Source organism: Mustelus asterias, chromosome 6 (genome assembly GCF_964213995.1).
Source record: "Mustelus asterias chromosome 6, sMusAst1.hap1.1, whole genome shotgun sequence".
Classification (NCBI taxonomy): Eukaryota; Metazoa; Chordata; class Chondrichthyes; order Carcharhiniformes; family Triakidae; genus Mustelus; species Mustelus asterias.
This window is the reverse complement of record NC_135806.1, coordinates 137,720,438-137,738,804: the sequence shown is the minus strand read 5'-3', so window position 1 is coordinate 137,738,804 and position 18,367 is coordinate 137,720,438. Positions and strand designations below refer to the sequence as shown.

At 45.0% G+C, this 18,367-nt stretch overlaps 1 protein-coding gene across 1 annotated transcript in view; it reads left to right on the top strand.

Annotated features, from left to right (window-relative positions):
• Positions 1-323: 323 nt before the first annotated feature.
• The window catches only part of sh3bp2 (SH3-domain binding protein 2), a 156,083-nt gene continuing 138,039 nt past the window's right edge, over positions 324-18,367 (top strand). Inside the window, exon 1 of the mRNA XM_078215191.1 lies at positions 324-461. Coding sequence (XP_078071317.1) covers positions 445-461 — 17 coding nt within the window. The 5' untranslated portion in view covers positions 324-444. The remainder of the gene's footprint in view (positions 462-18,367) is intronic.

Sequence of the window (18,367 nt, the reverse complement as noted above, 5' to 3'; positions counted from 1 at the left end):
TATTCAGTCTAATAACATAACCGCCACATAACGCTACTTGTCAGCCATAGTCAGAGTTCCGGTGCTGCTCTCACTGTGACATCCAGCACTCACACAGTGAACCGAAAGTACCAGAGGGTGCCTCCAGTTTGCAACCTGCTCGGGGGAAAGTAGTCCGTTCTTCAGCGGGAATTTGCTGGAGATCTGCATGATTAGAGCGAGGGCACAGGTTAAATTGCCCTTGGAGCTTCCAGGGGGCGGCAGGGAAGCCGGCAGTGAGAATTGTTTATTGAAAGCCAAACTGGTTCAAAAGAACTGAGTCATCGGATTGAGTTGAGGAAGTTCACACAGAGAGATAGAGAGAGCGGGGCTGGATCGTAGTGAGTCAGTACCGAGGGAGTAGAGAGTTCAACTCAGATGACTCTCTCCTGAAACATCAAGTTGGTGGATTCTGCTGGGACTCCAATGGAAGCTTTGCCCAGGTACTGTGTTATTGCCGCTTCAATTGTGTTTTTAAATGGCGAGGCGGAGTGAATTAATTCAATTAAAACTGTCATTACTTAGTTTGTTCAGCAGAGAGAGATTGCGTGTTAGAAACCTTGAAGCTTGTAGGTTTAGTTCGGTCTCCGCGCTTGGAAAGTTTTCGCCTCCAGAAGTGGTGGAAATAATGTTTGCCCCGGACATGTGTGGGATTGTGCTTTGAAATGACGAGTGAAGCTCGGATGGAAATTAAACAGAGCGAGGAGGAGTGGAGGGCTGGTTAAAAATGTCAATGTGCTCATTGAGCTGGAGATGCGGCGTTGAAGTCTCACAACACCAGGTTAAAGTCCAATAGTCCACTTAGTAATTCCAAATAAACCTGGTTGGAGTTTAACCTGGTGTTGTGAGACTTCTTCATATACACATTGACCTATTTTGAAATAAGCCGTAAATTATTTCAATAATTTCAAAAAACAAAGCCCATTCGGCCCAAACCTCCAATACATGAATCGGGAAGCAGTGTGTCAAAGGACAACCTGGAACATGCAACAGATGTCCCTAGTGGAGAGGAGGGGGGCAGTAGTGGGGGGAAAAGATGAAAAACAACATTAAAAAGGCGGAAAATGAAACGATGGAAGAAATGAAAATAAAAAAACTGAATTAATCAGATAAAATAAAATAAATGTTAGGACTATTCTCTCTCCACAGATGCTGTCAGGCCTGCTGAGATTTTCTAGCATTTTTCTGCTTTGGTTTCAGATTACAGCAACAGCGTTTTGCTTTTATTCACCTTTCCCAAACCTCACCTTCAAATGTGCTTTGAAATGGTGCAGCTGGAGAACTGTGCCCAATTCTGGGCACCACACTTGAGGAAGGAGAGAGTGCTGAAAAAAATGAGGAAAATGGTTCTGGGAACGAGAAAATTCATTTGTGAAGATAGGTTAGAGAAGCTGGAACTCTTCTCCATTGGACAAGAGAAGGTTAAGAAGATATTTGATAGAGGTGTTCAAAATCATGAGAGGTCTGGAAACAGTAGATAGGGAGAAATTGTTCCCATTTGTGAAAGGATCGAGAAGGACAGAGCACAGATTTAAAGTAATTGGCAAAAGAATTATTTGGAAAAGCCTTTTCAGACAGTAAAGATCTGGAATGCATTGCTTTAAAGTTTATTTATTAGTGTCACAAGTATGCTTACATTAACACTGCAATGAAGTCACGGTGAAAATCCCCTAGTCGCCACACTCTGGTGCCTGTTCGGGTACACTGAGGGAAAATTTAGCATGGCCAATGCACCTAACCAGCACATCTTTCACACTGTGGGAGGAAACCGGAGCACCCGGAGGAAACCCCCGCAGACACGGCGAGAACATGTGCAGACTCCACACAGACAGTGACCCAAGCTGGGAATCGAACCCAGGTCCCTGAGAGGCAGCAATGCTAACCACTGTGCCACCGTGCTGTCCTGAAAACAATGGTGCCCAATGGCTTGAGCCATTGAACAAACCCACAATCCTGAGATTAAGAATCTCATGTTCTACCGACTGAGCTAGCCTCAGCATTCAAAAGGATATTAGACTGATATCTGAAAAGGAAGTCCACTAAATAAATAGTTTTTTTGGAGTTGGTACAGACATGATGAACTAAATAGACTTCTTCTACGCTGTAATAATTCTGTGAAAGCACCTTGGAATTTTTCGTTACATTAAGGTTGCTATATAATTACAAGTTTCTGATGTTGTGAAATGGAACAGCCAAGTAACATACAGCAAGTGACCACAAACAGGAATGAGATAATTACCAGATAATCTATTTAATATGTTGGGTAAGGGATATCTGTTGGGCAGAACATCCGGAAGAAATACCCTACTCTTTGAAACAGTATAATGGGACTTCTATGTATATATATATTGCATTGGAAGTGTCAGTCTGGATTTTTCACTTGAGTCACTGGAATGAATCTTGAATCTACTTGAGGCTACTGACTGTGCCATGGTTAACTCATATCTCAGTGAGGTGTACTATGGTGTTGAAACACCAGTAGGAATAGGAGGATATGCACGGCTGATGAACTGATGCAGAGGGCAGGGATTCAGATTTTTGGAACATTGGGAACTCTTCTGGGACAGCGGTGACCTCTACAAGAGGACGGGTTGCACCTGAATGGGAGGGGGACAAATATACTGGTGGGGAAATTTGCTAAAGCTGCTTGGGAGGGTTTAAACTAGTCTGGCAGCAGAGTGGGACCCTAAAGAGTAGTGAAACAAAGGGAAAGTTGAGGCTAAATTTAAAGAGAGCAAGTTAAATGGAAAAGGCAGGCATGAGCATGGCAGGGAACGATGGGAGACTGATGAATTAAACTGCAGTTATTTCAATGCAAGTGACCTGGCAAGTAAGGCAGATGAACTAAGGGCATGGGTGGGTACATGGGACTAGGATATCATCGTTATTACAGAAACATGGCTGAGGGAGGGACATGACTGGCAGCTCAAAGTTCCTGAATACAGATGCTATGGAAGGGTAGAAGGGGAGGCAAGAGAGGAGTGGAAGTTGCGTTTTTGATTATGGAAAACGTCATGGCAGTACTGAGAGGGAATATTTCTGAGGGATTGTCCAATGAGGCTATTTGGGTGGAACTGAGAAATGAGAAGGGGGTGATCACTTTGATGGGATTGTACTATAGCACCCCCCCCCCCCACCCCGCCCCCCAGTAGTCCATGGGAAATTGAAGAGCAAATATGTAGGGAGATTGCAGATTGCTGCAAGAATAATAGGGTTGCAATCATGGGGAATTTTAACTTTCCAAACATTGACTGGGACTGCCATAGTGTTAAGGGCTTGGACAAGAAAGAATTTGTTAAGTGTGTTCAGGAAAAATTACTCAATCAATATGTATATGGCTCTAGAACAAAGAACAAAGAACAGTACAGCACAGGAAACAGGCCCTTCGGCCCTCCAAGCCTGTGCCGCTCCTTGGTCCAACTAGACCAATCGTTTGTATCCCTCCATTCCCAGGCTGCTCATGTGACTATCCAGGTAAGTCTTAAACGATGTCAGCCGTGCCTGCCTCCACCACCCTACTTGGCAGCGCATTCCAGGCCCCCACCACCCTCTGTGTAAAAAACGTCCCTCTGATATCTGTTATACTTCGCCCCTCTCAGCTTAAGCCCGTGACCCCTCGTGATCGTCACCTCTGACCTGGGAAAAAGCTTCCCACTGTTCACCCTATCTATACCCTTCATAATCTTGTACACCTCTATTAGATCTCCCCTCATTCTCCGTCTTTCCAAGGAGAACAACCCCAGTCTACCCAATCTCTACTCATAGCTAAGACCCTCCATACCAGGCAACATCCTGGTAAACCTTCTCTGCACTCTCTCTAACGCCTCCACGTCCTTCTGGTAGTGCGGCGACCAGAACTGGACGCAGTACTCCAAATGTGGCCTAACCAGCGTTCTATACAGCTGCATCATCAGACTCCAACTTTTATACTCTATACCCCGTCCTATAAAGGCAAGCATACCATATGCCTTCTTCACCACCTTCTCCACCTGTGTTGCCACCTTCAAGGATTTGTGGACTTGCACACCTAGGTCCCTCTGTGTTTCTATACTCCTGATGACTCTGCCATTTATTGTATAACTCCTCCCTACATTATTTCTTCCAAAATGCATCACTTCGCATTTATCCGGATTAAACTCCATCTGCCACCTCTCCGCCCAATTTTCCAGCCTATCTATATCCTGCTGTATTGCCCGACAATGCTCTTCGCTATCCGCAAGTCCAGCCATCTTCGTGTCATCTGCAAACTTGCTGATTACACCAGTTACACCTTCTTCCAAATCATTTATATACATCTACTTAGAGAACAGGCAAAACTCGACCTTCTCTTGGGAAATAAGGCAGGGCAAGTGACTGAAGTGTTAGTAGGGGAGCACATTGGGACCAGTGACCATAATTCTATTAGTTTTAAAATAACTATGGAAAAGGATATGTCTGGTCCACAATTTAAAGTTCTAAATTGGGGCAAGGCCAATTTTGATGGTATTAGACAGCAACTTTCAAAAGTTGATTGGGGGAGGCTGTTTGCAGGTAAAGGAACATCTGGCAAGTGGGAGGTTTTCAAAAGTGAGATAACAAAAGTCCAGGACCAGCATGTTCCTGTTAGTGTGAAGGGCAAGGCTGGCAGGAGTAGAGAATACTGGATGAACAAAGAACAAAGAACAATACAGCACAGGAACAGGCCCTTCGGCCCTCCAAGCCCGCGCCGCTCCCTGGTCCAAACTAGATCATTCTTTTGTATCCCTCCATTCCCACTCCGTTCATATGGCTGTCTAGATAAGTCTTAAACGTTCCCAGTGTGTCCGCCTCCACCACCTTGCCTGGCAGCGCATTCCAGGCCCCCACCACCCTCTGTGTAAAATATGTCCGCCTGATATCTGTGTTAAACCTCCCCCCCTTCACCTTGAACCTATGACCCCTCATGAACGTCACCACCGACCTGGGGAAAAGCTTCCCACCGTTCACCCTATCTATGCCTTTCATAATTTTATACACCTCTATTAAGTCTCCCCTCATCCTCCGTCTTTCCAGGGAGATCAACCCCAGTTTACCCAATCTCTCCTCATAACTAAGCCCCTCCATACCAGGTAACATCCTGGTAAACCTCCTCTGTACTCTCTCCAAAGCCTCCACGTCCTTCTGGTAGTGTGGCGACCAGAACTGGACGCAGTATTCCAGATGCGGCCGAACCAACGTTCTATACATCTGCAACACCAGACCCCAACTTTTATACTCTATGCCCCGTCCTATAAAGGCAAGCATGCCATATGCCTTCTTCACCACCTTCTCCACCTGTGACGTCACTTTCAAGGATCTGTGGACTTGCACACCCAGGTCCCTCTGCGTATCTACACCCTTTATGGTTCTGCCATTTATCATATAGCTCCTCCCTATATTATTTCTACCAAAATGCATCACTTCGCATTTATCAGGATTGAACTCCATCTGCCATTTCTTTGCCCAAATTTCCAGCCTACCTATATCCTTCTGTAGCTTCTGACAATGCTCCTCACTATCTGCAAGTCCTGCCAATTTTGTGTCGTCCGCAAACTTACTGATCACCCCAGTTACACCTTCTTCCAGATCATTTATATAAATCACAAACAGCAGAGGTCCCAATACAGAGCCCTGCGGAACACCACTAGTCACAGGCCTCCAGCCGGAAAAAGACCCTTCCACTACCACCCTCCGTCTTCTGTGACCAAGCCAGTTCTCCACCCATCTAGCCACCTCCCCCTTTATCCCATGAGATCCAACCTTTTTCACCAGCCTACCATGAGGGACTTTGTCAAACGCTTTACTAAAGTCCATATAGACGACATCCACGGCCCTTCCCTCGTCAACCATTCTGGTCACTTCTTCAAAAAACTCCACCAGGTTAGTGAGGCATGACCTCCCTCTCACAAAACCATGCTGACTATCGTTAATGAGTTTATTCCTTTCTAAATGTGCATACATCCTATCTCAAAGAATCTTCTCCAACAACTTCCCCATCACGGACGTCAAGCTCACCGGCCTATAAGGATCCTATGAGGAGAGGCTGAGGGATTTGGGATTGTTTTCGCTGGAAAGGCGGCGGCTAAGAGGGGATCTTATTGAAACATATAAGATGATTAGAGGTTTAGATAGGGTGGATAGTGATAGCCTTTTTCCTCTGATGGAGAAATCCAGCACGAGGGGGCATGGCTTTAAATTGAGGGGGGGTAGTTATAGAACCGATGTCAGGGGTAGGTTCTTTACCCAGAGGGTGGTGAGGGATTGGAATGCCCTGCCAGCATCAGTAGTAAATGCGCCTAGTTTGGGGGCGTTTAAGAGATCCGTAGATAGGTTCATGGACGAAAAGAAATTGGTTTAGGTTGGAGGGTCACAGTTTTTTTTTTAACTGGTCGGTGCAACATCGTGGGCCGAAGGGCCTGTTCTGCGCTGTAATGTTCTATGTTCTATGTTCTATGTTCTATAATTTCCCGGGTTATCCTTCCTACCCTTCTTAAATAACGGGACCACATTAGCTATCCTCCAATCCTCTGGGACCTCACCTGCGTCCAGTGACGAGACAAAGATTTGCATCAGAGGCCCAGCGATTTCATCTCTCGTCTCCCTGAGCAGCCTTGGATAGATTCCATCAGGCCCTGGGGATTTGTCAGTCTTTAAATTCTCTAACAAACCTAACACTTCCTCCTTTGTAATGGAGATTTTCTCCAACGGTTCAACACTCCCCTCCGAGACACTCCCAGTCAACACATCCCTCTCCTTTGTGAATACCGACGCAAAGTATTCATTTAGGATCTCCCCTACTTCTTTGGGATCCAAGCATAATTCCCCACTTTTGTCCCTGAGAGGTCCGATTTTTTCCCTGACAACCCTTTTGTTCCTAACGTATGAATAAAATGCCTTGGGATTCTCCTTAATCCTGTCTGCCAAGGACATTTCGTGACCCCTTTTTGCTCTTCTAATTCCCCGTTTGAGTCCTTTCCTACTTTCTTTGTACTCCTCCAGAGCTCCCTCCGTTTTTAGCTGCCTGGACCTAACATACGCCTCTCTTTTCTTTTTGACCAGTCCCTCAATTTCCCTGGTTATCCACGGTTCTCGAATCCTACCCTTCCTATCCTTTTTTACAGGCACATGCCTGTCCTGCAGCCCTAACAACTGTTCCTTAAAAGACTCCCACATGCCAGATGTGGATTTACCCTCAAACAGCCTCTCCCAATCAAGAGCTGCCAATTTCTGCCTGATCCCACTAAAGTTAGCCTTCCCCCAATCCAACACCTTACCCTTGGGACACCACTCATCCTTTTCCATCATTATCCTAAAGCTAACAGAATTGTGGTCACTATTTGCCACATGTTCCCCTACCGAAACTTTGAAGACCTGACCGGGCTCATTCCCCAGTACGAGGTCCAGTATAGCCCCCTCTCTCGTCGGGCTATCTACATATTGTTCCAAAGAACCCTCCTGTACACATTTTACAAATTCCTCCCCATTCAGAGTCTCTGATCTCAGCGATTTCCAGTCTATACCAGGGAAATTGAAGTCTCCCACTACAACAACCCTATTTTTCCTGCACCTATCCAGTATCTCCTGACATATCCGTTCTTCCACTTCCCTTGGGCTGTTGGGGGGCCTGTAGTACACCCCCAACATAGTGACTGCGCCCTTCCTGTTTCTAAGCTCCACCCAGAGTGACTCGTTACACGACCCCTCTGAATTGTCCTCCCTCTGCACCGCTGTAATATGCTCTCCAACTAATACTGCTACTCCCCCACCTCTTTTGGCCCCTCCTCTGTCTCGCCTAAAACACTTGTACCCCGGAATATTCAGCTGCCAGTCCTGTCCCTCTTTCAACCAAGTCTCTGTCACCGCAACCACATCCAAATTCCTCGTGAGCATTAAGGCCCTAAGTTCATCTGTCTTACCTGCTACGCTCCTTGCATTGAAGTATAAGCACTCCAGACCTCCAGGGCCAGTGAGGTCATCCTCCCCCAGAGTGCTCTTCTTCTTTGCCAGCCTTGTCCCAGCCCCAAGCTCGTCCCCAGCCTCTACACTTGTAGACCTAATATTTTGATCCCCTCCCCCCTGCCATACTAGTTTAAACCCCCCCAAACTGCACTAGCAAAACTCCCAGCCAGGATATTCGTGACCTTCCAACTTAGTTGTGACCCGTCCTTCTTGTACAGGTGCCATCCTCTCCTGAAAACTTCCCATTGATCTAGGAAAATGAAGCCCTCCCTCCTGGACCAGTCCTTTAGCCAAGCATTCAATTGTACCAACTCCCTATTCTTAGCCTTGCTGGCACGAGGCATTGGGAGCAGCCCAGAGATGGCCACCCTGGAGGCCCTACTAGAGATATTGAAGCTCTGGTCAATAAAAAGAAGGAAGCCTATGTCAGGTATAGGCAGCTGGGGTCAAGTGAATCCCTTGAGGAATATAGGGGGTTTAGGAGTACACTTAAAACGGAAATCAGGAGGGCAAAAAAGGGGCATGAGATAGCTTTAGCACTTAAGGTAAAGGAGAATCCAAAGAGATTCTACAAGTATATTAAGGACAAAAGAATAACTAGGGAGCAAATAAGGCCCCTTAAAGATCAACAAGGTCATCTATGTATGGAGCCACAGGAGACGGGTGAGATCCTAAATGAATATTTCTCATCAGTATTTACCATGGAGAAAGACATGGAAACTCGGGAACTCAGGGAAGTAAATAGTGATGTCTTGAAAAGCTTCCACATTACAGAAGAGGAGGTGCTAGAGGTCTTAAACCACATAAAGATAGATAAATCCCTGGGACCTGATCATGTGTATCCCAGGACATTGTGGAAAGCTAGGGAAGAAATTGCGAGCCCTTAGCAGAGATATTTGTATTGTTGACTGCCACGGGTGAGATGCCAGAAGGTTGGAGAGTAGCAAATGTTGTGCTGTTATTTAAGAAAGGCCAGTAAGAAGTGTCACAACACCAGGTTAAAGTCCAACAGGTTTATTTGGCAGCACTAAGCTTTTGGAGTCTCAGATTGAGCTTACCCCAGTCCAACACCGGCATCTCCACATCATTTAAGAAAGACAGCAAGGAACTGTAGACTGGTGAGTCTATTGGTGGGTAAGTTATTGGAGGGGATTCTGAAAGACAGGATCTGCACACATTTGGAAAGGCAAGAACTGGTTAAGGATAGTCAGCACGGCTTTGAACATGGGAAATGGTGTATTACAAATTTGATAAGAGTTTGAAATACATTGTTGATGACAGCTTCCATCACTTTTTTGATGGTGGAGAGTAGGAAAATAGGGCGGTGATTGGCTGGATTAGATTTGTCTTGTTTTGATTTAGACATACCTGAGTAATTTTCCATATTTCCAGGTGTTTGTCAATACCATGGCTATACTGGGGCAGCTTAAAAGAGGCATGGCTAGTTCTAGAGCACAAATCTTTAGCACCACAGATGCGTTGTTATCAGAGCTCATAGTTTTTACTGTATACAGAGCAAAAAGCCATTTCTTGATATCTCATGCAGTGAATGGGCTTTGTGAGTGGAAAATCATGTCTCACAAATTTGATTGAGTTCTTTGAAGGGGTAACCAAGAAGGTAGAAGAGGGCAGTGCAGTTGATATTGTTTACATGGACTTTAGCAAGGTCTTTGACAAGGTACCGCATGGTAGGTTCATAGAATCATAGAGTCATAGAGGTTTACAGCATGGAAACAGGCCCTTTGGCCCAACTTGTCCATGCTGCCTTTTTTTAACCATTAAGCTCGTCCCAATTGCCCGCATTTGGCCCATATCTCTCTATACCCATCTTACCCATGTAATTGTCTAAATGTTTTTTCATAGACAGAATTACATCCGCCTCTACTACTACAGCTTGTTCCAGACACTCACCACCCTCTGTGTGAAAAAAGTGCCCCTCTGGACCCTTTTATATCTATCCCCTCTCATCTTAAACCTATGCCCTCTAGTTTTAGATTCCCCTACCTTTGGGAAAAAGTGTTGACTATCTAGCTGATCTATGCCCCTCATTATTTTATAGACCTCTATAAGATCACCCCTAAATCACTTACACTCCAGAGAAAAAAGTCCCAGTCTTTCCAGCCTCTCCTTATAACTCAAACCATCAAGTGAAAGTCCCATGAATACCAATCAGCTTTGCATACTTTACAACTCAAACTTTATTGTGTGTGAACCTAGATGGTAAGCGTTGGGGCTGTTTAAGCATGATGTGCATCACAATTGAGCTACATCTGACCTTCACTTGGATTATATAAATACCTTTCAGCAGAGGTCTTCAAGCAGTGGTATAGTGGTATTGTCGCTGGAGTAGTAATCCAGAGACCCAGGATAATGCTCTGGGGACCTGGGTTTGGATCCCACCATGGTGAGATGGTGAAATTTAAATTTGATAAAAATTTAGAATTAAAAGTCTAATGATGATCATGATACCATTCTCAATTGCTGTAAAAACCCATCTGGTTCACAAATGTCCTTTGGGGAAAGAAATCTGCTGTCCTTACCTGGTCTGGCCTACATGTGACTCCAGAGTCACAGCAATGTGGTTGACTCTTAAATGTCCTCAGGGATGGACAATAAACGCTGGTCCAGCCAGCGACAGCCACATCCCATAAACAAATAAAAAAAAGTTTCCAAGGAGTGAAACACAAAGTAAAAGTAAATGAACTTATCACCAGAAACCAAGGTAGCCCAGTGACTCCAGGAACTGTACACAGAACAGATTATGAAGGTTAAAATCTATTAAGACATGCAACTGTAAATAAAATCTTAATTTATCAGTTGTTCTATTTGTGTTCAACCTATTACGACTCACCTGGTATAACTCCCAGATAAAGTATGGGTTGTTGCATAAGATTAAATCTCATGAGATCCAGGGTGAGGTGGCCAAATTGATACAAAATTGGCTTGATGACAGAAGACAGAGGGTGGTTGTAGAGGGTTGTTTTTCAAACTGGAGGCCTGTGACCAGAGGTGTGCCTGAGGGATCGGTGTTGGGTCCACTGTTATTTGTCATTTATATTAATGATTTGGATGAGAACCTAGGAGGCATGGTTAGTAAGTTTGCAGATGACACCAAGATTGGTGGCATAGTGGACAGTGAAGAAGGTTATCTCGGATTGCAACGGGATCTTGATCAATTGGTTCAGTGGACTGACGAATGGCAGATGGAGTTTAATTTAGACCAATGCGAGATGATGCATTTTGGTAGATCGAACCAGGGCAGGACTTATTCAATTAATGGTAATGGTGCTGGGGACAGTTACAGAACAAAGAGATCTAGGGGTACATGTTCATAGCTCATTGAAAGTGGAGTCACAGGTGGACAGGGTGGTGAAGAAGGCATATTCAGCATGCTTGGTTTCATTGGTCAGAACATTGAATACAGGAGTTGGGATATCTTGTTGAAGTTGTACAAGACATTAGTAAGGCCACACTTGGAATACTGTGTACAGTTCTGGTCACCCTATTATAGAAAGGATATGATTAAACTAGAAAGAGTGAAGAAAAGATTTACTAGGATGCTACCGGGACTTGATGGTTTGAGTTACAAGGAGAGGGTGGATCGACTGAGACTTTTTTCTCTGGAGCATAGGAGGCTGAGGGGTGATCTTATAGAGGTCTATAAAATAATGAGGGGCATAGATCAGCTAGATAGTCAATATCTTTTCCCAAAGGTAGGGGAGTCTAAAACTAGAGGGTATAGGTTTAAGGTGAGAGGGGAGAGATACAAAAAGGTCCAGAGGGGCAATTTTTTCACAGAGAGGGTGGTGAGTGTCTGGAACAAGCTGCCAGAGGTAGTAGTAGAGGCAGGTACAATTTTGTCTTTGAAAAAGCGTTTAGATACTTACATGAGTAAAATGGCTATCGAGGAATATGTGCCAAATGCGGGCAATTGGGACTAGCTTATTCGCTTAAAAAAAAGAGTGGCATGGACAAGTTGGGCCGAAGGGCCTGTTTCAATGCTGTAAACCTCTATGACTCTAATTGAAATGACTGAAGATTGGCATCTCTGATGCCTGAGGTTTCAGGGCGAGGCTGATGGACCTTCAGTTCTACTTGTGTTGGTTTCAAAAGCTTCAGCCTTTTCTTTTACTCTTTTGCTGAGTTTCACCAACATTGCAGATGGGGGTGTTAATGGAACCTTATCCCATTATTTCCTCAATTGTCTACCACTAATCAAGACTGGGCGAGGCAGGACTGCTTTGATTTGACCCTTTTGTTATGGGATCAGTTAGCTCTGTCTATTGCAGCTGCTTCCAATGTTTAGCATACACGTTAGATCACCAGGTTAGCATCTCATTTTTAAGAATGTCTGGTGCTTCTCTTGGCATGCTCTTCTCTGCTCTTCATTGAACCAGGTTTGGTGCCTGGCTTGATGATGATTGTTAACAGGGATATTTTGAGCCATGGTTTAACACCTCATGCAATTTTGCTGCTTTTAATGCCCTCTTCGATGCCTTGTGGTTTTGAGCTACTCGATCTGTTCTGACGCTATCCCATTTAGCATGGTGGTAGTGTCATGCAACACGATGGAGCATATCATCACTGTGAAGATAGGACTTCATTTCAAACAGGAATGTGTTATGGGCACTCCTACCAATAATGTAATGGATAGATTCATCTATAGCAGCTGGATTGATGAGGACCAGGTCAAGTAAGTTTTTCCCTTGTCTTAGTATTTTCACCACCTGTTGCAAGTCATGTCTGCTCGTTATATTCTTCAGGATTTGTCCAGCTCGGTTAGAAGTGGTGCTACCAAGTTATTCTTGATGGTGGACATTGAAGCCACACCCCCACCCAGTGGCCTTCACCACTTTAACTGCTTCTTGCAAGTTATATGAACACGGAGAAGTACATATAAAGATACAAAGTAGGAGCAGGAGTAGGCTACATGGCCCCTTGAGCCTGTTCCACTATGTAAGACAATCATGGCTGATGTACGTGTGGCCTTGACTCCACATTCTGCCTACTCCTGATAACCTTTGATTCTGTTATTAGTCTTAAAAATATTGCCCTGCCGTGTGTGCGTTTGTGCATGTGTGCATGTGGACTGGGAGAGGTTAATAGAGACAGCTTGTCTGTGAGAACTGAGATAAAGGGTTAAGATGGTAGGTTTTTGCATTTGTAATGAGGTTTTTGCACTTGTAATGAGGGATTAAGGTATGTTTGAGGTTGGAATTAAAATTTGCATTATAAGATAAGTGGGGACTTGGCTAAAAAGGCCGATGAATTTCAAAGGGAAGTTTTGAAGTGACCAGGAACTTTTACAATATATAAATGTTTCATAGGTAAACAGGGATGGACTGATCTGGCCTAATAGCCAGTTTCCGTTTTGTAACAATAATTTCCTCTTGAAATCTCACAAGCTTTGCAGTTAACTGGGGCGACATGGTAGCACAGTGGTTCGCACTGCTTCCTTACAGTGCCAGGGTCCTAGGTTCAATTCCCAGCTTGGGTCACTGTCTGTGTGGAGTTTGCATGTTCTCCCCGTGTCTGCGTGGGTTTCCTCCGGATGCTCCAGTTTCCTCCCACATTCTGAAAGACGTACTGGTTAGGGTGCATTGACCCGAACAGGCGCCGGATTGTGGCGACTAGGGGAATTTCACAGTAACTTCATTGCAGTGTTAATGTAAGCCTTACTTGTGACTAATAAATGAACTTTAAACTAGTTCTCATTAGCATCAGGAAATTTGTTGGATAACTTTTGAAAGTTTAGTTGCACTACATTGTAGGTATATTCCCCCCTGCACTGCCGCCTCTCACTTACCCCTACTCCCCCGCCCCCCCGCCCCCTCCCCTGCACTCCCCAACAAGAGAGTGGTCAGATTCTGCTCCTTCTGAATTCAGGTTGTGCCATTTAAACAATTCCAATGGTTGTCATCTGAAGATGGTTTGGAGCAGGCAGGATGTTTCCTAGCTAGTCTATGGCTTCCACTTGGACTGAACCTTTATCAAACTAATCAAAAGTGTGAGACACCATTTTAAAATAAAAATAGCAGCAAATTACAGACAGAAGAATCCTGTGGAGTGTGAGGAGTGATATAGAATTCACCATCAGCACTGACATGATGGATCCAAATTAGAGATAGACTTTAATGAGTTGCTCTCATTTCATGACAGTCAGTGATTGCTAATGTCAAAGCTATTCCTGTCCTCAGATTATTTTTAACATCTCAGTGTCATTAGTTTTAAATGACAAAGTAGATGGCAGCAGGAATTGAGGGATTAAGAAAATAGAATTCATTTCCTTTTTCTGCCAGTGGTACTGTGTTTGTTCTTTTGCCCATTTGTTGTCTCTTGTCCCTGCAGCCTTCCTCCCCAAACTGATCAAACTATGCTTGGGGAGTAAGTGAGTAGAGAGCTGGACTGGTTACCCTGACATTCTTCATCATTCTCAGAAGTGTGCACAATGTGCGTTGTAGCAGATCAGTGGTTAGGGAACACTCCGAGCAGTCTTGGTCATGATGGTAAGCCACTCATCACAGAATCGTAGAATCATACAGTGCAGAAGAGGCCCTTCTGCCCATTGAGTCTGCACTGGCACATTAGAAACACCTGAACTCCCATCTAATCCCATTTACCAGCATTTGGCCTATAGCCTTGAATGCTATGACGTGCCAAGTGTTCATCCAAGTACTTTTTAAAGGATGTGAGGCAACCTGCCTCTACCACCTCCCCGGCAGCGAATTCCAGACTATCACCACCCTCTGGGCAAAAAGGCTTTTCCTCACATCCCCCCTGAACCTTCTGTCCCTCACCTTGAACCTATGGCATCTCGTGACTGATCCCTCAACTAAGGGGAATGGTTGTCCCTCCCTCAAAGTCTTGAACACCTCAATCAGGTCACCCCTCAGTCTTCTCTGCGCCAATGAAAACAACCCAAGCCTACCCAACCTCTCTTCATAACTTAGATGTTCCATCCCAGGCAGCATCCTGGTGAATCTCCTCTGCACCCCCTCCAGTGCAGTCACTTGTAGGGAATTCTAAACCAGGCACCGCGAATGAATGATAAAAACAAGAGTCAGGAAAAGGATGATGGATTTATGGGATATTACCATTTAAAGATACTAAAGCAGAGGGGATAAATGAAAGCTATTAGAGGGAAGAGGAGCAGAGGAGGTGTGGGGTGTGTGGAGGAGGGATTGAGGGACAGGAGTGAGGGGATATAGTTGGGAGCCAGTAACTTTTTTTCTTAAAGTAGATGAAATTTGGAACACCAGATATTGACTAAGAGAATAAAGTCACAAAATTCCATTGTTTTAAAGAAACAGAAGATAAATGTTACTGTATAAGAACATTAGAACTGGGAGCAGGAGTAGGCCATCTGGCCTGAAGTCGGAAAATATACCTCTATAGGCTGGTATGAGTCAAAATACAGTCAGGCTTTATTCTCACAAGCTTATGGGAGAACTTGACCCCTTGAAAGCGGAAGCCAAAGTTCTCTCTGAACACAAGAAGCGTGGATATTTATACATCAGGGTTCCCAATACAAGCCATAAAGCAAAGTCCAGTTAACAGTCCTTGATCATAAATTATAGTTCCTTTAACAGCTTCTGATAGTCTCTGGATCATAGTTAGAGACCATCCTGTATCCTTGGGTCATAAAGCACAATTCTCCTGGTCGTTGCAGTCAAGGTGTCACCTCTGGTCCCCTGCTTTTCCCGCAGCTTTTCCTTTGAGGTGACTGAGTATGAGTGCAACTGTCCCAGTGGGAGTCCTCCTTCAAACGGCCATTCTCGCACTCTACCATTTGGTCGCTGCTTCCTCTGTTTAAATCATAGACAAGCCCACGGGAAAGAAAGACTAACATCTATATTCAACTGTCAGTTTTATCAGAATGATATAAACAAGCGAGGGAACCATGAACAAATGGCTTATACTAAAAGTAAAAGATGGAACCAATAAATGGCTTATGCTACTAAAAGTAAAAGATGAAGGACATGAACAAATGGCTTGTATTACTACCAGGAGCAATATAAACAAAAAGGAGGCTAGCCATAAGGAAGAGTTATGTTTGTGATACATTCCAGGTACAAAGTTCAACCTTTTAGGCACAAAATACATTGAGTACAAAAAACATTAACCCTTTCCTTTCTTCATGGCCCCTCAAGCCTGCTCCGCCATTCAATAAGATCATGGCTGATCTTTTCATAGACTCAGCTCCACTTACCTGCCCGCTCACCATAACCCTTAATTCCTTTACGGTTCAAAAATTTATCTATCCTTGCCTTAGAAATATTCAATAAGGTAGCCTCAACTGCTTCACTGCGCAGGGAATTCCACAGATTCACAACCCTTTGTGTGAAGAAGTTCCTCCTCAACTCAGTCCTATATCTGTTTCCCCCTTATTTTGAGGCCATGCCCCCTAGTTCTAGTTTCACCCGCCAGCGGAAACAACTTCCCTGCTTCTATCTTATCTATTTCCTTCATAATCTTATATGTTTCTATCAGATCTCCCCTCATTCTTCTGAATTCCAATGAGTATAGCCCCAGTCTACTCAGTCTCTCCTCATAAGCCAACCCTCTCAACTCCGGAATTAACTTAGTGAATCTCCTCTGCACCCCCTCCAGTGCCAGTATATCCTTTCTCAAGTAAGGAGACCAAAACTGTACGCAGTACTCCAGGTGTGGCCTCACCAGCACCTTATACAGCTGCAACATAATCTCGTATGTCATCTGGACTCGAAACGTCAGCTCTTTTCTCTCCTTACAGATGCTGCCAGACCTGCTGAGATTTTCCGGCATTTTCTCTTTTGGTTTCAGATTCCCGCATCCGCAGTAATTTGCTTTTATATTTTAAGCAGTTATCTCTTTCTATCTTCTAACATAAAGAATTAACATGGGGTAAACATGAATGACAGATGCAACCAAGACAGGTCCCCTGAACTTCATGGCAAGTCAGAGAATCACAAACATTCCTCAAAATCTGTCCTCCTCGCAAGAAATTTGAGCTCTTCCTATTCAAAGAGCTGGTTAGATCCCCAGCAGACAACAGTCTACCTGATGGGCCCGATTTTACCAAAACTTCCCGCCCGTTTTCGGGCGTGAAATTGCGGTAAAGTTGGGCGTCGGGCCTATACCGCGATCTGCACCCGATTCCGAGCAGATCGCGGCTTTACTGACACCCGATTCGGGCGCAGGACCGTCCCGCGCCGAATCGGGCGGCTTAACAATTTAAATGCATTAGCATGCATTTAAATCGACTTAATGAACCGCATTCCCAACCCTACCGCCAAATCCCACTTTACCGTCTTCTGGCCCGTTCTGGATCCGCGCTTTTAGCACGACATTGTAGTGCATTGTGCGGGGACAATTCTTCCAAGTTCACCACATGACTCTGAACATTTGAGCACCTGGCTCATGGTTACAGGGACCCCTCTCTGCTCTCTCTGCTGATTTTTTCTTTCGCGCCTGGGCGCGCTGCTTCAGATTTTTTTTCGAACTGCGCATGTGCAGTTCAGAGCTCCGATCGTTCCGGCGGCGCTAAGCCCCGCCCACTGCGCGGATCGGACTGGAGCCGGCAAAAAGCGTATGGGCGTGCTGGAAAGAGGATTCCGGGTTCGGATCTGTATTACGCCCGGATCCGGCCCTTAGACTCCAAATGGTAAAATCGGGCCCGATGTCTACACAAAATACACACTATTCCAGATCTCTGTCAAATCTGCTTCCAGGTCCAGCCATTTTGGTGGTCTTTTCCACTGAGCTGATCTGCTGGCCAGGCTACACTCCCTGATGTGTAAACACACACCGTCCCGACTTCTCAGGCTGCTGCCAACACTGCTTCTGGCTTTCTTGCTACATGGAGCTATCAATGGCCTTGGGGTTTTTCTGAGCTCCAGCCCCCTCAGCAGCGTAGCAAAAGGCACACCTTACCTACATAGAGCCTCTTCGTCTGGTCTCGATTAACTGACCCTTGAACTAATCTGTTCTGTTAATATATCCCTGTGGGGTTCCATCCCTGTACCCAGGCAGAATCGAATGTACCAAAGCTGGGTACATTCTGTACCCAAAATATTATGGTCTCCAGTCAACTAGAGGTTCACCTTCACAGATGCTACCTTTCAAAACAAATACAAAAATTCAAGAAGAATATTAATTTCATCATAAGGTTATGAAAGGCACAACAATATATATGTGGGCCATCTCTAATTGCTCTTAATCTGAACATTCCAGAGGGCTGATTCAAGGGCGGCACGGTGGCACAGTGGTTAGCACTGCTGCCCCACAGCGCCAGGGTCCCGGGTTCGATTCCCTGCTTGGGTCACTGTCTGTGTGGAGTTTGCATGTTCTCCCTGTGTCTGTGTGGGTTTCCTCTGGTGTTCCGGTTTCCTCCCACAGTCAAAAGATGTGCGGG